The sequence below is a fragment of the Boleophthalmus pectinirostris genome, unplaced genomic scaffold, assembly GCF_026225935.1.
Source record: "Boleophthalmus pectinirostris isolate CB_2022bp ecotype Guang Dong unplaced genomic scaffold, ASM2622593v1 HiC_scaffold_22, whole genome shotgun sequence".
Classification (NCBI taxonomy): Eukaryota; Metazoa; Chordata; class Actinopteri; order Gobiiformes; family Gobiidae; genus Boleophthalmus; species Boleophthalmus pectinirostris.
Window position 1 is genome coordinate 25109034 of NW_026571190.1, and position 25256 is coordinate 25134289.

The following is a 25256-nucleotide window of genomic DNA, read 5'->3' on the forward strand; positions in this document are numbered from 1 at the left end:
GGGCATTCTCACAGTGAAAGGGTAAAAGTGTTGGTGCCTTGAGATAAGACATCCCAAAGGAGGAAGGAGAAATAAAAAAGGAGCAGGAAGAGGGGATAGGTGAAAGAAAGTGGATGAGCTGAATATCTATCAGAAGATCAGAGTATGGTCTAATCTGGGTTAAACAACTGTTCAGTGAGGTTTAACAGGCCAGTATTACCTACAATACAACAAATAAACACACACAGTCAGAGGTAGTTGTAATAGTAAACTGGCAGAAAATGGTCATCAACAAAATTAAACTCTCAATTCTGATCTATGTTACAATGTTGTTTCTTCATCAAAAACATACCTGGGGTTGTGTTTTGTTTCATTCACACATGTTTAACACACTCCATGCACCTTCATTGGAATCATTTGGATGATTTCAGCCCTGGAATTGGCAATCTCTAATGAACGAAAGGTAAAAGGTTGCTGTTTGCTTGAAAACTACCACTTCGTAACATCACAAGGTGGAACAGAGCATTAAACAGCTGCTCGGTGAGGTTTAACGGGCCTGGGTCACCTGCGGGACACTTACAAAACACCAAATAAACACACACAGTCAGAGGGAGTGACCACTGAGGGCCTGCTGTGATTTCATAGAGCTGTAATAGCAAACAGGGGCATGACTGTCAACAGAATTAAACTCTCAGTTGTATATATCCTTTTACAATGAACGCCAGAGTAATATAATTTTTACTTTGTGAGGCACCATACACTGTACCTCCTACATATTTGTAGCACGGCACAAATGCTTCCATCTATACGTAGTTAATATATACTATTTTGTTGCCAAGAAATTAAAGATTATAAGGCATCAGTCTTCCACTTTACCGAGAGTCAAGTTTGTGTATTAGCTATTAACATCATACTTGTTCTAAGTAAACCATTGTTTCTCAAAGACTGGGTCGCGACTCAGGTGGGTCGCAGGAGACATTGTTTTGGGTAGCATTGTCACGAGCTGCATGTAAGTCTGCAATATACAGTTCTACAGACTATTTTGTTCCAATATTGCTGGTTCAGTTGAATGTTGAAAAGAAAAAGAAATGCGCTACATTTAATGTCCAAATAGGCGACTTATGGATCCTTTTATTCCTGGTTCAATGACTGTTTTTCATTGTTTAAAACTTGAGTAATACAAATTGTTCAGGGAGACACCATCACACAGTCAACAATAAAATATCCTCAATGTTCAATAATGGTCAAATCCACCTTTATTTTGTGATTTATGAATAATGTCTATTGACTTGGGTCGCAAAGGTTTATGGCTTTTAAAATATGGGTCCCCAGAAAAAAAAAGTTTGGGAAACACTAAAGTAAACTACTACTGCATGGGCAGACTTTATGAAAGTGAGACTACCAATCTGTGCCTTTCTCCCCTCTGACCACAGCTGATCAATCACTCACACAGCAGATTCATACATAGGCAGGTTGGGTGAAGTGCTTTGCCTGAAGACACAACAACACTATACACTATTGCCCTACCTTGGCACCTGGTATTCCCAGATGTCTCCCCAAAAAGTGCTAACCAAACCCAATGTTAACTTGCTTATATCTTCAAAATCCAATAAGTGCATTGACAGTGGTATGGTGTTTCAGTGCAGTTAATGTAATGGAAGATTTCTTGTGAAAATTGTGAAAAAAGGATGTGTTACCAGCTAATACAGAGTCGTAATGTAATGTGCAGTTAAGCAGAAGAGAGCCATTTGGTTTTCACATGTTAAACCATTACATGAGACGCTCTGTGCTAAGAGCTGAGGAGTGAATAATCCTGCCTCGTCCATCTTTCATTCATCCCCCATTAGCTCTGCAGGTGCTCGGTCCCTTCTTACTCATCTGTGCACGAGGAGCTCAAACACAGCTTAAAAAGAAATTATTCAGTTTCAATATTTTTAAATGATTTTCCTTGCCAAAAAAGCAGATTATTCAATTCACATTTTTGAGCAATAATTTGGGGAAACTAACATTACGATGATAGTTATTACAACTATATACTGTAGATTGTCCATCTAATTGTTAATCCTGGGACATTTGATGACCTTTGATATATTCTAGGCATTCTATAAGTAAACCTATCAAGATAATTGCTATATCAATTTACTGTTCAATATATGAAAGCTGGAACAATGTATTTTGGAGCTCAATATTTATCATATGTACAATTTCTATGTAAAAATTGGGAAATTTGGGGTATTGTTGTTAATACAATTACATTTGAGCTGTAAAAGGTTGAAAAAGTGATTTCTATGGCTAATTATTGATTCATTTATTGATTCATTCTGCTATTTATTTGTTGTAGCTCATGACTTTTCCTCATACTGTTGATTTAAAAATGGTTTATTAGGATTATCTTGCATTTTTTTTTTATTTTTTTTTTTTTGTATATCATGCTTTAGTCCTAGTCCCATGGACAGCTCCCACATACTACAGCCCTGTGTGGGAGCTGTCCATGGTACCAGGCAGGAGATTCATTCATATCCAATGCAAACCTTACCTTTCCACATTACCATATTTGTTTTATTAACTGACATGTGCTAGTCTTATGCTTATACGTTGTAACATATAAGGGAATCTGGGTGAATGAGAATGAGGAAGCCCAGTCAGCAAGTTGTAAGATTCATAGATGTGTATGAAAAACCCTGAGGTCATGGATTCCAGCAGTCAGCAGGAAAATGCTTCTTTCAAATGCCATTGTGGCCAAAATAAAGAAGTGCTTCACTGTTGAAATTTAAATTTTACGTATGAACATATTTATATTTTATATCTGTGAGCTAAGTGTGTGAGCAGCCTTGAAGATGGGATAATTAATGTAGGATTTTTATCATGTATAAAGATCCCTTACTACACCGATCTACGTTATAATGTCATAATGCTGTTACCTGCTGGAGTTGTTAATAGAATGTTGCTCTCACTGAAAAATGTAAAAGTGGGCAAGGTACAAACATAATCATGCCCTGACGAAGACCATCTTGCTGCTCTTCGTGTTGGCGTCCCTAAATGTAATAAAGGACATTTAGTATATTCAGTCGGAGTGCCTCGGGTTTGTATCTTGCCCCATTTTACATCTTTCAGTAAGGGCATCATTCTGTTAAGAGTTTAACCCTTGTAGAGCACCTGTACTGTTATTTTGTACTTTTTTATGACCCAGTGAAGCGCTCTACTGTTTTTTCTTCATCTGATACCTGGAGTTGTGTTTTGTTTCATTCACAAGTTTAACACACAAATCCTCCATATTTAGGCTGAGTTCTTCTCTCAAACTATATGCTGAAAACTTTAAAACTATCGCTTCATGACATCACAAGGTGGAAAAGAGCATTGTGAGCTTTAAAGATGTAGACGCACTAATAATAAAGGGTTACTCAAACCTGTATGAATGAAACAAAACACAACTTTCCTGCAAAAGCTCCAAAGGGAGGAGTTTTAGAGTGAAAATGCCCTGCCTTTGTTTAACATAATTATACTCCTATTATGTTGGCTGTTTCATTTGCCATGTTATTAAAGATCTAATTAGAATTTAATTGGCTTGTTGTCTTCTTACTCCACAGATTGAGAATACTTCTGTAAACAGCTGAAATATACTGGAGTCCACCATTCCTGTTCAGTATCATAGACTGTATCTATAGACTTAGACTTAGACAAACTTTACTATCCACAAGGGAAATTATTTGGACACATCACAATATATTATAATAACAAAAAGCAAAAATATAAATGGTAATATAAATTTCTAAATAAGTAGCAAAAAAAAAGACAGCAGGAGAGAGGTTTCTATATATAAATGGACATAACTAACCCACAAGCCACCGCGTTACACATAGGAAGTGAGCACGGAGGCGCTTCTGGCTCTATTGACTCTGGCTCCAATTCACTATAGTGAAAAGATGTCGCCCCACTCTCTCAAACTGCCTTCTTAAAATGTTCCTATTAACTCACATTTTATTTCATTATTTTGTCCGTAAATCGAGACATGAACATTAATAATAGACAAATCAGCATTAGCTACAGGTTTGATTGACAGTGTTACTAACCGCCCGCTCTGTGCTAAACCAGCCGTACGAGCGGGAATGGGAGTTACCTTCAACAGTCCCCACTCCGGATTGGCTCTTTGGTTGCTATGATACACACGGTCAGAATTCCAAATATAGAACTTGGCTCCAAATTCAATCCTATAACTCAAGCCTCCATAAGCTTTATTTAACTGGAGCCGGACGCTGTGAGTGACGTCAGACTCCCTTAGTCTACTTCTTCATCCAGTCTATAGTTTTAATGCACAAATAGAACAAAAGAAAGACTCAAGTCACTGACCCTGTACAGTGATAATGACACTAATACATACTCAAATAGTGTTTTAATTCAGGAGAGTATTTCAAAAGTTACAATTACTTTGTCTCACAGTGGTATGTAATCCACTACACTCATTATTCGCTTCACACAGACTCAAACGAAACTTTGAAATCCCAAATTGAGTTCCTCATGACAAACACTGGACTAAAGCTGGGTGTAGCCGCAGGTTTAATAATGTCGCTGCTGATTGTAACATAAAGCTACAGTAATTACAGCAGCTGAGGCCCCATGGCTCCGGCCCTTGATTAATGACGCCTTTCAGCCAACAGCACTCGACTGGACCAAGCTCAGGATCCAATAGAGGAACTGTGGGGAGGGGGGTCTGCATTGAGCCTGACCTACACTAGACCTATATATAGGCCATGAGTAAATGAACTAACTCAGGGGTTTTCAAGCTGTAGTAGTGGGCCCACCGGTTGTTCATGGTTATGTCAAATGATTTCTATTTTCTATTGGGCTTTATCCATTGGCAGTGATGGAGGAAGTATTCAGTTTTCTTAATAAAAAGATTTCCTGCAAAAAAAACTACTCATGTAAAGGTAAAAGTATCACACAAACAAATCTACTCAAGTAAAGGTATAGTACTCAGTTTTCAGAGTAGGCTCTGTACTCAGAGTAAAAAGTCTTATCAGGCTTCAAATGTTTTAATTTTGATAAAGATTTTAGTTGAATTTTGGTTTGGTTCAGCAGAAACAACTAACTAGAGTATTTTCCAAGCTGTTTTATTTTTGTTTTTTAATTTTATTTACTTGTAGATGATAGTTTGCTCAAACTACAAATGTGTAACAATAAAACATACTTTTACTTTTCAGTCCAGTTCAAAAAAGTTCAGTAGAAATTGCAGGTATATAAAATGTATACTTAAGTACAGTACTTTATTACTTTTTTACTTCATTACGTTCCACCACTTGTCCATTGGTAGTATACTGTCCTGCTGCAATGACTGAAATGAATTCTGCATTCACACAAACATCACATTCAGTGGGATTAAAGCTGGACTAAACCAGGACAAGAACAGGAGCAGACCAAGGCTACATCAGGACTGAACCAGGATAAGTATGAATGCACCTTTAGTGACCTTTCCTGAGCCAAACCTCTCTACTTTGGCCTTTTCTGATCTACTGTAAAGCTGAAATGCACTGTAAATTGTTTAAATTGGTCTAATAATTTAAAAAACAAACAAACAAACAAACAAAAAAAGCAGACCCAATATTAACTAATGGAACGTCATACACATCATTTAAATCAATATTAAAAATTCTTATAGCACAGCCTTTAAATAAATAACTGTCTCAAGTCTTGAATATTCTCATTGTTAAGGTGCCTCTAGATAGAGAATAAGAATAAGTAAATGTTCAGTTGTATAACTAAAACATTGCAATAGTCTATTCAGCTGATGCCTGGAGCAGAAAGAAGTGTGTGTGGTGCAAACAGCAGAAGTCAGACTGTGTTAGTGGGAGCAGAAATCACATGTGGTAATGACTGAGCTCACTACGCTGACCTCAGCAAACAATTAGACGCAGCCCACAGCCCGAATGGCATTTGGGAGAATGTGCTGTTCAAAGAGAAAGAGACAGAGACACGCCTGGAGAATCACTCTGCACCTGTACGGAGCACAGATTGGGTTTTTATAATACATGTTTTTGCACTGTAAGGTGATAATCTATTACAAACTAAACATTTTCATGTTTGAGTGTTATAGTTTCTGACAGCGAAAGAAAGAACAGACACACACACAAGTGCGAGAGTGGCTCCACAAGTTACATTTTTTTATAGCGGAGTTTAAAACATCAGTATTCAATAAGTACTAAAATGCAAAAAATGAAATAATGAAATAAAATTTTAATAACAACCAATATCATGGGCTGCTGTATTGATATATTTGACAACATTTTGTGACAGCGCCTTGTTGCTTATTTAGTGGAGGGAAACGTGTTTGAGCAATAAATAAATATGAAATATTCATTGTTTTGATTGTTCAAATGGAAGTACTTCATATTAACTTTGCGTAGTGGTTTTGACTTTTGGCATCACAGTAGCCATGTGAGCCTTTAGAGCTGTCATGTCCTTTTGTATGTCCTGTAAATAAATCATCATGATTAGGGATGTCCCGATCACATTTTTTTGCCTCCGAGTCTGAGTCCTCCATCATCATAGTTAAAAATCTTGACTTTTCACAGTCTGGTCTTGGAATGTGTGACTTAGTAATCTTAATGAACTGGACAAAACAGGAACCAGATCAGAATCAGATCAGACCTGAGACTAGACTGCACAATCTACAGTTTGTATATTTGATATTATACGGAAGCCTCTGCATTACATTTGAAACATTTAGGCTAGTCTATCATATCCAAATAATACAAAATCTTACCAAATAATAACGAGATGACAGAAGCCCCACAGCCTCTCTCCCCCACACCGCCACCACTCCCCACACCGCCACCACATTCACAAACCCAGTGCGGAGTGCGCACCGCAACATCGGTCCTACAGCTCAATAGACACTTCATACCGCTGGACGGACCCTCACCGCCAATAGCACCCGCTCCGCTGCACAACAGCGCTGTTTGTTTTGTTTGCAACAAACAGTGCCGTGCGATGATGCCATCTGCCGCGCAGGTGTGAACACGGGCCACAGAACCCCAGGTAACAGTGCCCGAGCACGGCACAGCCCAAAAGTCCCAGTGTAAGTGCACCTCCACTACAGCAGGCGCTGGGACAGACAGTCGCGCTGACTGGACGTCAATGAGCAAATCCCGCACCTCAGAAAAACTGTTGTGTGCTGTGTGTCCTTTGTGTTATATACGTATATTATTTATCCGATACTTGATCGGCCCATAAAGCCCGACTCCGGGTCGAGTCCACAGTCACGTGATCGGCACCAATTTCTGATCACGTGATAATCATGATCATTAAGTATGAGGCCAAAAGACTTAATTTCTTACAGAACCGTATTGAATCGTAATAATACCCAGCCCCAGTGTAGCCCTAGAATCCTTTCGGCTTAAGTTTGAACTGTTATAAGTATCTACACTTGATTCATTCTCAACATGTCTTTCCATTATCCGTACATTTTAAACATAAGAGGGCTGTATTGTTTAATCCTAATATAAGCGTGTGCAGTGCTCTGTGGAGTTTTGAAAGCCCACGTTTCCATTTTGCACATTACTTGTTTTGCTGTCTTGGTCCCATGGCTGCTGTGGCCTACTTTTGGGTTCTTTGTAGCACTACCACAATCCATTAAGAACACTTTTGTGATGCCACACACAGCAAAGCTTTTAGAAAATGGCACTCATGTAGCTACCTTCAAACATACTTTCAGGCCCATGTTTTTTTTTTTTCCTTTGTCAATGTGCACCCTTGTCAAAGTAAATCTAAACAGCCCTCCCTACAAAACCAACTGTTCACAAACTGAAGCTTATTAGATCATACAAACATGTCACACTGATGTACAAAAAGGTCTTTTAACAACAGAAAGAACCTGAAGATTTTGATTTTAAACTACATTTCATACTGAATCCTCAAAACCTAAACCCCAGCCCCTGCAGCCTCTGCAGCTTAGTGGGAGAATTCTAGAGGTTCTGAGCTTTCACATGAGGCATGGCCTGCCCATATACTGAGAATGAGAAAAATCTCTATATGCAGGTTAAGGCACTGGCCACTCAGTACTTTTTGTAAGAGCAGTGGCTACATACAGCTCCTTTAAGATTCTAGTAAAACTGACTTGGCCACAATCTATTTGATGCAGACGTATTTTGAATTAACACCTAAACACTTGTATTACCGCAGTCCCTTTACTGCCCTTGTGTTTAACTATCTTTTCATCAGACAAACCACGATACATAAAAACAAAACACAGAAATGAAAGATGACCTCTAAAAATATTCTCTGATAAATGTCGCCAAAAAGACTGGCTAAAACCCTGCTGCGGCAGACGGACTGTGAGCTAAACAAGCCCAGTGAGTTACTGTGAGGCATCTGGACAATGACAAGCACACCTTATTACCAGCCATAATGAATCCATAAACACGGCCAATAAAGGAACCTGCTAGAGGAGGAAATGACTGTAGCGTACACCTCCATCTCCACACACAGACGAGCGGCAGATTTACTCTCACAGACACATTCAAAACCTCTGATACTCACTTATGTTTCTTTAGCGAGAGCCCCATGTGTTGTTTCATCTGCTGCAGGCCATGATAGTCTGTGTAGATGAGGTCAAAGGGCAGAGGGCCAGTTAGTGGGCAGCTGCCTCTGCCGGGGGGAACGCCAAGAAATCTGCAATGCACAGGAAAAGCAAGATTTTAAATGAAGGATTTTCTCCACGGTGAGTACACTGACAAGAGGAGATGTACACAGCTGCAATCAAAATACTTTGACAACCTAAAATCAAACAATCTGACAAAATGGTGCATTCAGAATGACTACAGTTGTTGAGGCTAAACTGCTATCCTTTTCACACAGAGAAATAAGCGGTTATAGCAACAAGAAGTGATAGATGACAACCCACTCAGCAGACGCCCATAAGTACTGCTCTGCTCTCATAATCCTCCAAACAGAGCTCTGCAAAGATACTATAGCAGCAAGAGGCCTCCTTCAGCACCTCACACACTAGAAGAAACTTCGAAGGGCACAACATATTTATTGCAAAGTTAGATAAGCACATCTGTATAATAGAGTTAGACAAGGTTTGAGAAAAACAACAGTCCTATAGAAACTGCCTTTCAAAGCAAAAGAGAACTAAAGATTATAGACAGGTGAACAGTGACAATGTTATCAAACTTCTAATCTAATTGAAACTTTGGTTCAACAATGAAAGCATAACTTTACAATGCAGGATTTCAAAGTAGCAGTTGCAACTCTCACTAGAAATCTGCTCTTGTATCTCTGACCTGTGTATTCATGGCTTTAAGTAGCCAAGGCCATTGTGTGTTTACTAGGAGAATCCTATTATCTTTGCTGATTACAACTACAAGAACCCCCTATTGGACTTTATAAACATTGGTACTGTGGAAATGAGACTTTTGCATGTTTCTCATATGCCTGCATACGTTTCCTCTGGTGCTCTCCACTTTAAATTCCACTAAATCATGTACAATAGAGTCCCCTCTAGGGCCAAACTCTCTGGAAAAAGTAGGACTATTCAAGTTAAATGAAGGTCAATAAAAATAATTTAAAAAAGAATCATTATGAATAGCTCCCTTTTTCAGTTACAAGCAAATCCTGCACACATTTTTATCACCACTTTGATTGAAGGTCTTCAAGATGGAATCCCCTCTATTTATTTCAGCTTGGAACAAATTTTTTGACTCTGCTATTTTTTTACTTTTATTTTACCTTCATTTAACCAGGAAGTCTCATTGAGATTCAGAATCTCTTTTAAAAGAGAGACTTGTCCAAGGTAGCGGCCATCACAATCAACAGTTACATTTGTGAAAAAAAGACCATAAATCACCATACTTTTGACTTAAAAAAACCCAAAAAAACATAACAAGATGCTAAAGAAAGATAGCTCCAGTACCATGGTGCTGTGTAGCAAAAGCTGATTTTCCCTGATCAGTGAGGCACAAAAGGGCACTGAAAAGTGGGAGGAGAAACAACGATAACTGAGGTACCCTGGAAGTTTCCCTAGTATGGTGTTGTAAAAAATATTGTTTTCTGCAGATTGTTGACAATGTCCAGCCAACTAAACCATAAAGAAAGCAGTGATGAGTGAGGGATTGAGTATTGATCATAAATGAAGTGGTGCATGATGCACAGAATGGAAGGAGGAAGCATGTTTATACAAGTGTCACCATAGTTCATTATAAAGACAAATGTTACTTCACCAGTTCCTTCTAAAAGTGAATGCCAAATATGCAATGAATGAAAACCATGAACCCTAAACAGGTCCTTCTGATATTCTAGTACCACAGAGCTCCAGTGTTTTTAAGGTTAGATGCAACTTACATGCACTTTAGAATACTTGTGATGCATTAGGGGAAAGTCTAATAGGATTTCAAGTGCCCATTAACCCTTTAATAGAGCGTGGCTTAATTCATAGATGTAATGGCAATTTCTATTCAGTAGAACTCCAAACTTTGTTTTTTCTTTTACTTCATACAACTCTTAAACCTCTTCACACAAACCATGCTGCTTCTAATGCATCCTAAATGTGTACTCTGTTGTGACCTTGTGTGCAGGTTAAAGTTGAAGTCTTTGGCTTCTGATTGATCAGAAAAACTGCACCATTAAATATAATAAAATCATGTTAGCATTCAGCTGTGTTATATGTAAATGTTCCCTCATATTTTTAACACACTAGTTGAAAATTGAATTCACTCAGGTTAAACTCAAGTTGGTTAATATGGTTGCAGACCTTAACTATTCACTGCATGTAGTCTTCGTGCTACATTTCTCCTTATGTCCTTAACCTAGGCCAGAAAATATTGTGAAAAGCCAAATTAAAGTTCATTCTTTCATTCACACATACTTGAGTCCTTTATTATTAGTCTGTCTACAATCTCTGAAGCTCAAAATGCTCTGTTCTACCTTGTGATGTCATACAGTGGTAGTTTTCAAGTTAACATGTACCTTTTACCTTTCATTTAGTAGCAATCCCAGGCTGAAATCATCCAAATTATTCTTGAGAAGGTGTATGGAGTTTAAAAACACTTTGAAGCACTTCCTGTATTGTCACATGACATCACAAAGTGGAAAGTGTTTTTGTCAGCCAATGAAAATGCAGGATTTGTGTGTTAAACATGTCTGAATGGAACAAAACACAACTCCAGGTATGTTTGTGATGTGAAAACAACATTATAACATGGATCAGGAAATAGCGTAATATGGGCCCTTTAACAGTTTGATTGCAAGTATTTAATGAATTAGCATTTCAGTTGGAGACATGAGACAGCTGTGCTCTGTGTTCACCTTCCTGTGTTTCTCCTGACACATGCAAACTGACAAACAGGTTACAAGGACAGGCAAAGAGTGACTGTGGTGCAGTGATTAATCAAACAACATTGCTCTGCTTAGTGAGGACACTGCTTTGCCTTTCTGCTGTCGCGGCAACCTGAAAGTGTATTTTCACAATATTTTACAACGATTTGAATCTGGACTAGTTTAAATGAAGTGTGACCAGTCAATATAAGGGATGGGATTACATTGGTCCTCTCCATTCTGTGTGTAACTACCCATGCTTTCCGGTGCAAAGAGCCATGTAACAAAGCCATTCAATACCATATGACCGTATTGATCCTCTGAACAACAATTTAGCGGGCTGTTATTAGAAGCACAAGAGCAGAAAATACCCCAATACACACACACATTATTTTTTTTTATTTAACACAAACTGACCAGTAAGAGCTGTCTTAGTTAACTTAGTAACTACAATGAAAATCAAGCACCTAAACAGGATCATGAGTGCTCATATTGATCGCAGGCTCCTGAAAAGAGGCTGTTTAAATCCATATTGTATTTTTGGAATATCTTAAAACTTTTACAGTGTTTACTAGTGTGTGTATTGTGGCTCCATGGTAACTACAGAGTACACCCCTAGCGTAATGTCACTGCAAAGTATCAATACAGTGCTTTCTATGCGTGCATTGTGTGTGTGTGCGGTAGCTGTAATAAATTCTACAGTAAGTGCAATAGAAACTATGCAAGCTGCCAGAGTTGTAAAGAGATGTGGAGAACTCTGGATATCTAATCTAAGAGTTTATTTACAATCGGTACAATATCAGAGACACACAATATAGTATTGTAAATACTAAATAGTAAATAGTAAATAGTATTGTCCTTTCAGGTCTGGCCATCCCTGGATTACAATGTATTATAACTTCTGATGACGGAGCCAGTGGTTTCTGTTTCTCATCATAAGGGACTAATACAGTAACTGCATTTGTCCAGGAAAATGCAATAACATCCTCTGTTAGCCAATCATGAAAACAAATTAAATATCCCCCTTTCATCATCCTCATATCATATTTGTAAAAAAAAGAAAGAAAACTTTCTAAAAACTGAAACCTCGCGCTATGTAATTTTCTCTTGGCTGGAATGTTCCATCGTATGACATTGAACTTACCTCCACAGAGACAAGCATGGAGTGCATGTTTTACTGTTTTCTTGAGCAATAAAAATGCTTATGACATTAATAAATGCAAGATACCATTCGAGGCAAAGCAATAAAATAGAGACAAGCCATAAAGGAAAGTAGGTGGCCGACTCTCTTTAAATCATGTGAATCAATACTGTATTAAAGGGCTCACGTTACACTATTTTCTGCTTTGTTTCATTCACACAGGTTTAACACACATGAAAACACTCTGTTCCACCTTGTGACATCATGTGGTAATACAGGAAGTGCCCCGCTGTGTTTTTAAACTCTTTAATTTCAGCCCTGGAACAGAGAATCTCCACTGAACTAAAGGTAAAATGTAGCTGTTGACTTGAAAACTACCACTTCATGACATCACAAGGTGGAACAGAACATTTTGACTTTTGAATATGTAGATAGACTAATAATAAAGGGTTACTCAAACATGTGTGAATGAAGGAAAACACAACTCCACGTATGTTTTTGAGGAGGTAAGAGAATTATAAGGTGGCTTAAAACTCACAAGAGTCAGTTTTATAATAATAGGACCTTTAATGTTAAAAGAAAAAAGACAAAATGACATGGTGTTTAAGGTTTGCAGTAAGCAGTATATATTAACAACAAGTAACAGACAATGAATACTGCCAATGATCCAAGATGGCGGAAGAATTATTTACTCTACCGCACGTGGGGCTCTGTGAGGTTGGGTGTGAGACAGTAATGGGTGTGTATTGGGAGTTATTCAGTGACAGTCAGGGCAAGGACAGAGCGGGCAGTTTTGTCAGCTAATGTCAAGTGCAGACTCTAAGCTGTATAAGGGTCACATGCGGTCATCTCTGCCTCTCTCTGACCAGCTGTGCCATGCATTAAATTAGATCCTCACACCGTAGCGAGGAGATTTATTTTACATTTTCACACATACACAATTTAATGACTATAATGACACTATTTATAGCAGTAAATCATTTCTACCTTGTTTTCCTCATTACAGGGCCCGTACTGCGCTATTTTCTGATCTATGTTATAATGTTGTTTTCTCATCACAAACATACCTGGAGTTGTGACCACTCTGAGGAAGACCGCTAGTAAGCAGACGAAACTGTCAGCTATGAAAACAAACTCTTTGTCTGAAAGAAGAATCTAATAACATACTTGGAGTTATATTTTGTTTCATTCACACATGTTTAACACGCAAATTCTGTACATTTATCATGTTTATTTCTCAAACTAAAAACAATCTTTTCCACACTGTGATGTCAGGTGGTAATACTAGAAGTGCTCCACTGTGTTTCTAAACTCGATACATCTTCACTAGAATAATTTGGATCATTTCAGTGCTGGAATTGCCAATCTCTACTGTCAAAACGTAAAATGTAGCTGTTAACTTAGAAAAAATACCATTATATGTCATCACAAGGTGGAACAGAGCGTTTTGAGATTTGGAGATGTAGGCAGCCTAATAATAAAGGATTTACTCAAACATGTGGGAATGAAACAAAACACAACTCAGTTTCAAACACAATCCTACAAGAGTCAATTTTTGGCAACATAGGACCTTTAATAGGAATATCTAATATCAATAAGTTGAAGATAAAAGCCAAAATTCTTGTTGAGTCTGCTAAACATTGTTATCTGATGTGAACCTATGGAAACAAACCAATCAAACTGCTTATATGCAATAACACCCACGCACACACACGTGCACACACACATATATGGGGCAGGAGCAGCTGACAGCGCCCAGTTATCAGCTAAGCCAGGGCGAAGTAGATAAGACAGCCTCGAGGCATCGTAAACACCGACAGAAGAGGAGGAAGAAGGGAGGGAGGACGAAGATGGAGAGAGCAGCGGAAGGGAAGATGAATCAGAGATGAAAGGAAAAAAATATACACTCCTGTCTGAGATAATAAAATCCTCACATGAAAAGCTACAGGGGAGAGAGAGTGGTTGGAGCATTGTTGAGGAAGGAGGAGGAGAGATGACAACTGTGGTACCAGGGGCAGATGAGGGAGAAATACAAGGCAGGTTATTTGTATTATCTGTATACTGGTGTATGTGAGGGTGGCTGGACTATGGGCAAACAGATAGAGCACTTCTACATTGAGATTTGGGTGACATAATAATTATTAAAATACTGGAAGGAATCAAAGGAAATTAAAGGTTTTATATGACACAAAATGGATTCTTGTGAGCTTTGAGCCATGTGAGAATGCTGTTACGTCCTGAAAAACAGACCTGGAGTTGTGTTTTGTTTCGTTTTTATTATTAGTCTGTCAACATCTCCAAAGGTCAAAATGCTCTGACAAAGGTGGAATAAAGTGTTTTCTGTTTGAGAGGAGAACTCAGCCTAAATATGCAGAGTTTGTATGTTCAATGTGTGAATGAAACAAAACACTGCTCCAGGTCTGTTTGTGCTGAGGAAACATGACATCATAAAATATTATAATGTAAGACCTTTAATATTTCCATATAAGAAAAATAATGTCAGACAGAATCATTAAAAATTGTGAGCTGCAACAAATAGAGTGATATCATAATTAGCCATAAAAGTTAATTATTCAACTCTCTACAGCTCAAATCTTACATTACTACAATTAAAATATCAAAACTCTCTCCATCATTGCAAAGAAAGTGTGCACATGTTAAATATTGAGCACAAACTATACTGTTCCAACTTTTATATATTAAATGATAAGTCTTTTTGAATCTATTTTGAGTAGTAGTTTAATTTATTTGACGGGGCAGTGCAATTTCATAACACATGAAAGACATGCATCCATAAATGCATTTCTTTTTGACTTCAGCAGTGGTAGAAAGTACTTAAGTATAAAAGTAAAAGTACAATACTTACAAATTTGAGGTATCTGCATTTTATTACAGTACATTTTACAGTGAAAACTTTGACTTTTACTTCACTACATTTGAGAACATGTATCTGTACTTTCTACTACATTATATTTTTGAAATGGACTGAAAAGTAAAAAGCACTTTGACCATTTCAAAGCACTTTTTACTGAGACTTTTTAGCACATTTAATTTGAGTTTCCATCCCAACTTTAAGCAAACCAAGTACACAAAAACAGCTAGAAACATTAAGAAATCAATTGAATCAATTAAAATCAGCTAAATTCTGTATCAAAACCACTACATTTTATCCTATAGTTCTAAAAATCTCTGCAAAATATTTTTACTTTTTACTCTTTGAATACATTTTTAAACAGGTACATTAATATACATACACACATATATATATATATATATATATATATATATATATATATATATATATATATATATATATATATATATATATATATATCGATGCGGTTGTGGAAAACCACCCTTGAAGCCAAGGGGAAGCCACTTGCACATGTAAGTGTGGCATATACCAAGGAGACTCACTGTCCCCACTACTGTTCTGCATAGGCCTGAACCCTCTCAGCCAAATAATCGACCGCACTGGCTATGGATACCGACTCAGAAACGGGGCCACCATCAGTCACCTCCTCTACATGGATGACATCAAGCTGTACGCTAAGAGTGAGCGAGACATCGACTCACTGATCCACACCACAAGGATCTACAGTACAGACATTGGGATGTCATTCGGGCTTGAGAAATGTAGCAGGATGGTGACAAAGAGAGGGAAGGTAGTCCACACAGAGGGGGTGTCACTCCCAGAGGGAACAATAGCAGACGTTGAGGACAGTTACAAGTACCTTGGTATCCCACAAGCAAGTGGCAACCTCGAAGAGGCAACAAGGAAAGTGGCTACGGCCAAAATACCTGCAAAGAGTGAGGCAAGTCCTTAGAAGCCAGCTCAATGGCAAGAACAAGGTGCAGGCAATCAACAGCTACGCCCTGCCAGTGATCAGATACCCTGCAGGGATTGTAAGCTGGCCAAAGGAGGAGATACAGACCACAGATGTTAAGACACGAAAGCTCCTGACCATGCATGGAGGGTTCCATCCCAAATCCAGCACCCTGAGACTGTACGCAGGCCGGAAGGAAGGGGGCCGAGGACTAGTGAGTGTGGGAACCACTGTCCAGGATGAAACATCCAAGCTCCTTGAGTACATCAAGGACAAGGCCCCGGCAGATGAGGTGCTCAGAGAATGTCTCAGACAGTGGGGTCCAGAGGAAGAGGTGCTGGAGGGACCATCATGGCAGGACAAACCCCTACATGGGGCGTACCACCGGAACATAACTGAAGTGGCTGACATCAAGAAATCCTACCAATGGCTCGAGAGGGCTGGTCTGAAGGACAGCACAGAGGCACTGATCCTGGCTGCTCAGGAGCAGGCCCTGGGCACTCGAGCAATAGAGGCCCAGATCTACCACACCAGACAAGACCCACGGTGTCGACTGTGCAAAGAGGCTCCTGAGACAGTCCAGCACATAACTGCGGGGTGTAAGATGCTGGCAGGGAAAGCATACATGGAGCGACATAACCAAGTGGCGGGCATAGTGTACAGAAACATCTGTGCAGAGTACGGGCTGGAAACCCCCAGGATCAAGGTGGGAAACACCTCCAAAGGTTGTGGAGAATGACCGAGCCAAGATCCTGTGGGACTTCCAGATACAGACTGACAGAATGGTGATGGCGAACCAACCAGACATAGTGGTGGTGGATAAGAAACAGAGCAGAGCTGTGGTGGTTGACATCGCAATACCAAGCGATGGTAATATCAGGAAAAAGGAACACGAGAAGCTAGAGAAATACCAGGGGCTCAAGGAAGAGCTGGAGAGAGCCTGGAAAGTAAAGGCATCAGTGGTGCCTGTGGTGATCGGAGCACTCGGGGCTGTAACCCCCAAACTGGAAGAGTGGCTACAACAGATACCGGGAAAAACAACGGACATCTCAGTCCAGAAAAGCGCAGTACTGGGAACAGCAAAGATACTGCGCAGAACTCTCAAGCTCCCAGGCCTCTGGTAGAGGACCCGAGCTCAATGAGGGTGAGAGAGACCTACCACCGTGGAAGGTGAGAAACACATTTTTATATATATATATATATATATTTTTTTTTTTTTTTTCATAACTTTTTGCCCCTGTATCTGTACTTTTACTTAAGTAACAAACATGAGTACTTTATCCACCTCTGGATTTCCGATACATTTCTTCTGGTGGTTATAGACTAGATCCAGGAAACTCATATTTGGCTTTGAATCTGTGGCATCAAGCTCCACTGTTATATAAACATTTACTGCACAAGTTATGATCGCACAAGAGCCAGCAAACAGTTATAGCCCAATATTGTAGTCATATTGAATACTTGAAAATATGTACAATGTGAATCCATGCCCCTACAAGTATTTAGGCCTGTAGTTGACAAAAGAAACTCTTGGTCTATTGAAGGCTGAATAAGCAAATGCTCTAAAAACTATCTATATGATCTAACTGTATAGTTGACACAAAAATGCACTGACAAGACAAAAAAGGTACTAGTGAAAAGGCCAAACAAATTCACACTTCATTCCCAAATTTCTCACTTGATGCCTTTTCCTTTTCGTTTATAATTAACTAAGAAACTAATCATCGAGATTGACTCACCTAACATTACATGAAGTGACAGAAATCAGTCATTCAGATCACAAAGATACCATCATTATATTTTGTGAAAACATTTTTGATGAGATGTTTTTGGATGAATGTTTAAATAAATGTTTGTGGTTTCTCTTTCAGAACCAACAGTCTCCATTAAGACTAGTTTGGGACATCCACTTTGCTTGAAATATAAAAAACCCATAACCTCTTCACTAATGACGGTGCATGTCCATGGTTTGTCCTTTGTCATTGTTATTGACTTATGATGTTGTTGTTGTTGTTGTTCTTGTTGTTGCACAAGTCAAGTACAAGTTGTGTCTCGTGAAATAATATTTCATGGGACGTTGTAACATTTATAACCTTTTACTAACCTAATTTGGTGTTTTGTGTGATTCACAGGCTCCCTCACAATTCAATACAATACATAATACATGACTCACAATACGATATTATCACGATATGCTGATGCATGCGATAATCAATATATTTCTGTGCAAAGTTAATTAATATGAAATGAATATGAATATGTCAAGTGTACTGCATAAACAAGCTTCCTTCCACTAAATAAACAAGATTCTAGCAATGTCACAAAATAAACTGCTAAAAGATACTCTTGGTGATATATCAAAATAGCAGCCCACGATAATGATGCTGTATCACCAAATTTAGTATAGCAATATATCAGTATTTTGATATTTTTGTAAACCCCTGATCTCAAATAAATGAAAAAGTAATAAAGGGAAAACAACTAACTTTAAAAATCTAACTAACCCCATAGTGTCTGTTATGGATATTTCCATCCCTGAACATTTTGCCCTAATAATAGCTAATATGAATATAATCCTCTTTTGGATCTCCAGCCCAAGTTAAATGAGAGCTTTTAAGGGAAAAGGAAAAGCAATTTGGCTCAATTAGCAGAATTAAACACACATCTCCTAAAGACAGAGGACCAGGCTCAGCAGCAGCAGCCCCACACAGAGCAGCGTCGCCTGTGGATGCGAGAGCTGTGCTAATAAAGGCCCCTCCTGTTTAGTCTCTGAAGACAGCAGGCAGCCTGAGCTTTTCCCTGTGTCAGCAACATCTGATCTAATCCAACTAAATCAAGAGGAGGAGGAGACTGTATCAGAGGTGAAAGGAGAACACAAGGGAGCTGAAAATGCACTCACACACAGGGGGCATGTGCATAAACAGGGAGGCTATGTTAATGTTTAGGAACCAGATTAGACCAACAAAGAAAACAGACAATTATAGCTGGAGACATTATTACTATGGGATTGTTTATAGTAGTGTTGAATTAATCACAATACAGCTAATGAGGGATGTAATCAGTTATTTTAATGGTATTTTAAGAGCTGTTTGGGTTGTGATTCAATATCCCAAGTGTTGCCATTAGAATCATCCGGCTACTTCCATAGACGCAGAACTGATATGTTTTTTATTGACTCATACAGGCAAAGCAAACAAAATACTTCATTAACCTTGTAATACCTGCACATATTTGGAGTGGAAATATTAATTTAAAATAATACTATATGAGCAAAAGTTCTATACAAAAATCATTCAAAAGCAGGTATTTCTTGTCACCAGAGACATGAAAAAAAGATTAGAGAAGCAGAAAACTGAATGAATTATGCCTTTGAAATGCTTATTTAAAGGTGCATGATGTAACGAACTGGAGGAGGGTTCCACCCATTTCAGAGAGATTAGAATGTTCCACAGTATGGCATTATCTTGCATTTATTCATTTACTGGTGTTTTTATTGCGACTCAAAAATATCTTAAAATCATAGTGGAAGTAGGGTCGCCTCTCCATAGATCTGACCTGTAACTGCCTGGTGGCATTATCTGTGTGTGTCCATGGAGATAGATTAGTTTAATGCAATACTGTGGATTATACCTGGCAAAGCTATAACATCTCCATAGAAACAAGACAAAGTGCACAAGATAATCTATGTGCATTTGCAGGTGTGGTGTATGGCGGTTGGTTCTCTCACCAGAAAAGTTACATAGTGCACCTTTAACTGTAACCAGCCCGGGTGGATGTGATGCACCCGCACACAGCAGACACTAGTGCGCTGAAGTCGCGTTTTACTGGAGAGCTGCTGCACTTCATCTGAGCTCATCTAAAGTCAAGAGGACCAGTGACCAGCCCACATACACCAATACTCGTGTGTACAGCGTCTGAATGAGAGACCGCACACTCCAATCCATTCTGTGTGTGCTCCCTTATTATCGACCAGAACTGCTGTCTCACACCCAGCAATGACACTTTCACACTAGAAAAGACAGATCTACAGTAAAGATGAAATAAAGAAAGTGTTAGCAAATGAGAATCTATTTAATTTTGGTGTTGACACGTATTTCGTATTCATATCACAAAAAACAACATGAGCACTGACAAGATCTCAACTACCTAAATGTGATGTGTTAGTCGTGAAGTGGACAATAAGTCTTCAGTCATCACACCAATAAAGGAAGAAAACGTGAAATTTCAGCAGGTGAGGCAAGTGTCAGTTATCATTGCTAAGGCAGTGGAGAGGTTAGGTGCCTTATGGCTACCTAGGTTTGAAACTTTTTGTTTTTGTGAGCTCAGTTGTTAACATTATATCATGGGATTTTACCAACTAAGAAGTGCAGCATGTGCAATTCAAAGGACACAAATCAGAGGAGGAGCTAAGCAAGGAGCTAGATATGCTACATGCTTTTTACACCATACATGGCAGGAAATGTGGCAGAAGATCTTTCAGAGGTAATACTTTGAGACCTTCCAGAAGAAATGCTTTGAGGGAATGAACCAGTTCATTACTGACTGAAACAGCAGAGCAGAGTAAGAATGAGACCTTTCCTTTAGTGTTCACATGGTTCCCCCTGGACGCTGCTGTGATGCTGCAGGACACAGGACACTGACTTGGCTCTTCCTTTCCTCAAACTGCCTCGACACAAATCTGCTGACCCTACCTGACCAGTCCTCTGTTAAACTGCACTGAAACCTTTGACTGAGACACAAACGGGACTGAGAAGCTGCAGTGAAACTTGAATTTCCCTCAGGATGTATAAAGTACCTCTCTCTCTCTCTCAACACCAATGACAATCAATCAAGTGGTCATAATGTTATGGCTAGTTGCTGTACGTGTTTCAATAATTGTAATACAAATGTGCAATTGAAAGCCTGAGCCTTAACATGGAATTGGCAGTAGAGAAGACTGATTCATTCTTATAAGAGCGCAATGAACTCATTTTAGACACTGACAAATCGCACCATAGTCCTGATAGATGTGCCAGATTAGAAGGTGATTATGAGTGTCTGGAGGGCCGTTGCACAGAGTGTGATGTATTTCATTTAGAGGACTTTAAAAGTTTTCAGACTGCTCCCTATTGGTTTGTAGTGTATAGAGAGCCTGAATCAGCATTTTATACAGAAAAATCTGGGCCTTGGAATCTGATATGTGGTAGACGACAGGGGAGCCTCAAATTTATCCACACAAGAAAAGCAATTAACTTCTATCTGCCAATGAAAGTCTTTTAAACATGTGTTGATTGGACTGTTTTGCACAACTAAGCAAGTAAATAAATCATTAGAGGTCTATATTACGCAAGACTGACTCTTATTGTGAGCTTTAAATGTTAGAATGGTGCCATCTCCTTAAAAACATACCCAGAGTTGCATTTTGTTTTATTCACAGATGTTTGAGTAATCCTCATTATTAGTCTGTCTACATCTCCAAAGCTCAAAATGCTCTGTTCCACCTTGTGATGTCACGAAAAGGTATTTTTTTTAGTTAACAGCTACCTTTTACCTTTAGTTCAATATAGATCGACCACATGATTTTAGTGAATATGTATAGAGTTTAAAACCACAGTGGAGAACTTCCTGTTTTACCACAATGCATCACAAGGTGGGACAAAGTGTTTTCCTGAAAAGAACTCAGTATATATATGCAGGGTTTGTGTGTTGAACATGTTTTTTGAGGAAAAAACATTATAACATAGATCAGAAAATGGCATAATTTGGACTCCTTAACAATAAATAAGTGACCTAGGGACTAATTACAATGATATAGATCCCTTAAGAGTCTAGACCATTTTCATGACATTGCTTTGCGACTACTGGTCTGACCACTGAAAAAAAGGAATGCTGCAATATATATTTTTATGATCCCTATAAAAATATTCATGTTATGACAATTCACCAGAAACATGTCTAGTTGTACTTGTAAATCTAGTGGTTGAGGCTTATGTATCACAATAAACACGAATGAACTGTAAATTGACCAAAAAATGTAGAAATATAACTTATTTTATTACACTGGACTTTTTTTAAGTGCCCACATTATGCTATTTTCTGATCTGTAAACATGTTTCCTCATCGAAAACATACCCATACCCACACATGTTTAACACACAAACCCTGCTAAGGTCTTCTAACAAACAGAAAACACTCCACTCCACTTTGTGATGTCATGTGGTAATGCAGGAAGTGATTTACTGTGTTTTTAAACTCCATATACCTTCATTAGAATAATTTGGATGATTTCAGCCCTGGAATTGCTAATCTCTATTGAACAAAAGGTAAAAGATAACCGTTAACCAGAAAAATGCTGCTCCATAACATCATAAGGTGGAATAGAGCATTTTGAGATATTGACAGACTAATAATAAAGGATTACTCAAACATGTATGAATGAAACAAAACACAACTTGGGGTATGTTTTTTATAAGGTACCAACATTCTAACATGGCTAAAAGCTCAAAAGAATCAATTTTGTGTAATATAGGACCTTTAAATGTACCCAATATTGCAGAATCAAATTGCTAGAAGATGGTGCACTGTACACATGAAGAAAATTATCTTGTGATTTTTTTATTGACATTTTTCATTGAATTACCTATAATATGTATTGTAGAAAACAACACCAGACAAAGTTAGAGGAGAACTGTTGCAATAAAGTGACGGACTTATTAATATTTAACCAAATTAAAGCCTTTCTTTGCTCAGACTCATTTCAAGGCTGACTGCTCTATAATGGACCAGTTTTTTGATGGAGAGGGCGCGCGGATGTCAGGTACGCAGCCGTGCATTGGAGACTGGTTTTGACAGCTCAACGTGCTCAGAGCTATTATGAAGTATACACAGGGACAGGACCAGGGTGCTGTGGTGTCTGCTATTAGAGCTATTCCAAGGACATAGGCACCAACACAATTATCCAAGGCTTCACTCAGGGCACTGTCTTCTCAACCACAACAGAGATAACAGGCCCTGTGATATGACTAACAAGAGCTGTCAAAGATGGCTCAACAAAAGTGGATGATTAAAGGGCTTTGACCTCAATTTAAGTCAGATGCTTCACTGGGTCAGACTTGTTTTAATGTGAAAATGTGATCCTTTATTTACAGTTTGTGCCTGTCTGTTGCATTAGCACAGATGGGTGCTTGCTGTGCAGGTGGTGACTGTTTCTGTAGCATCTGCAACAAGAGGCAATTAGTTTTAATCATGACATTTATATGAATGAATGGGACCAAATATTGAGCACTGTTTTTTCACTAGTGAGCCAAACTGTAAGAGTGTTTTAAATTGACTGGCATTTTTCTGTTTATGAACCATATTTACAAAAAAGTATTCATTAAAGATTAATATCAGATCTTATTATTATATTTATTCAAACTTCCACCCACGAAACACAAACGATGATGCATTAGCCAAGTTAATGAATCTATTGTGAATGAAACTGTGGATTATAGAAAAATGACTAAAATTATTTTTATTGCACTAAGAAAACCCTTTAAAAATGTGTATTCTTACTTTGACTAGGCTTGCATCTCCACAAACCTGATTCAAATGTGACCTGGAGAAATCACCATGGAAATGTCATTGCTTTGGATACAATTTTCCACCAAAATGCACTAACTAATCTATCTCTAAGGAGCCTGAAGCTTGTTCCCCATGTATGTGACATGTTATCACCAAAAAGGTACAGTGTTGCTTTAAGAAAAATAAGAGAATATAGATGACTAGATGAGACATGATCATTCAAGTCGAAGGCCCATAAATGCTAGGGATGCAGTGATCCTGCTTTTTCAGCTGATTCGATACTACAGTTATAGTTTTAAGTATTTGCTGATACCCAGTATCAACTCATACCAGTGCAGAGACTGAAAACACTATTTATTTCCTTTTTACAAAGTAAATTAAGACTGATCCAAATGTGTAATGTAGCTGTTATTTATCTCTCAAGTAGCTACAGAATAGCTTTGTATAAATAAAAGTTCAAACATTGAAACCATCTGGGCCAATTACGATCAGTAAATAGTTTTATTACATCAATTTATATGTCCAACCAAGGTATCAAGTGAATTGATGCAAGCTGATATCTGATCCAGCAATTTTTTCTGTATTGGCGCCGATATCTGACACCGGGATAGGACCAGTGCATCTTTAAGAAATGCCGTGGTCAAACATAACACATCATCCTGTAACATTAACACCTACTGTCAAAAGAGCCAGCTGAACCTGATATAGGAGAGATTTATAGTAACATTATAAAATCTTAAAGTCATGAGGTATGCCTTGCTCCTCTCTCCTGCCTCAGAAGCTGCTAGACTCCTGTGGGAGCTTGCAACCACTCTGTTTGCTCACTATATTTTGCCTGTGTCTCTCTGGATTTCCTTTCCTCTTTTTATTTTTCCGGAGCCAACAGTTGTGGCCCTGCTGCCCGGAGAGACTGGCCTCCCTTAACCCCTCGATACTCGTTCAAACAACTCAGGTCTGACAGAGAAGTTTGAAACTGCCTGACTTCATTCAGCACTCACTGTGGGAACAAGAAATGTGACAGAAACTTAATCACACTTCCTCCCTTCAACGTTAAACTGACTTTATAAAGTGGATTGGATTATTTGTACAAGTGGGTGGCTAATAAACTTCTTTTTCAGAGCAGGTAAAGTTTGAATAGAAATCTAAATAGTTTGTGGCTCCAGTTACACAGTCTGTTGTCTGCACTGAAACACATTTATCAGGATGTATATCAAAGAACATAGTTATTATTTTAATTTAATAAAGGTGCTTCCAAGGCATAGCATTAAAGGTCCTATATTACACAAAATGGACTCTTGTGATCTTAGAGTTGTGTTAAAATGTTATTTATCATGTTGTCTGTAGTCTGTTTACATCTCCAAACTCAAAATGCTCTGTTCCACCTTGTGATATCAAGATTATAGCATAAATCAGAAAAAAGCGTAATATGGGCCCTTTAAAGAGTATATTTTAAGGTTATA

General features: G+C 38.4%; 1 protein-coding gene across 1 annotated transcript in view; it reads right to left on the reverse strand.

Annotated features, from left to right (window-relative positions):
* The window catches only part of LOC110172581 (alpha-1,6-mannosylglycoprotein 6-beta-N-acetylglucosaminyltransferase B-like), a 157359-nt gene that overhangs the window by 21678 nt on the left and 110425 nt on the right, over positions 1 to 25256 (reverse strand). The window contains exon 9 of the mRNA XM_055157733.1: positions 8512 to 8643. Within this exon, the coding sequence (XP_055013708.1) occupies positions 8512 to 8643 (132 nt within the window). The remainder of the gene's footprint in view (positions 1 to 8511; positions 8644 to 25256) is intronic.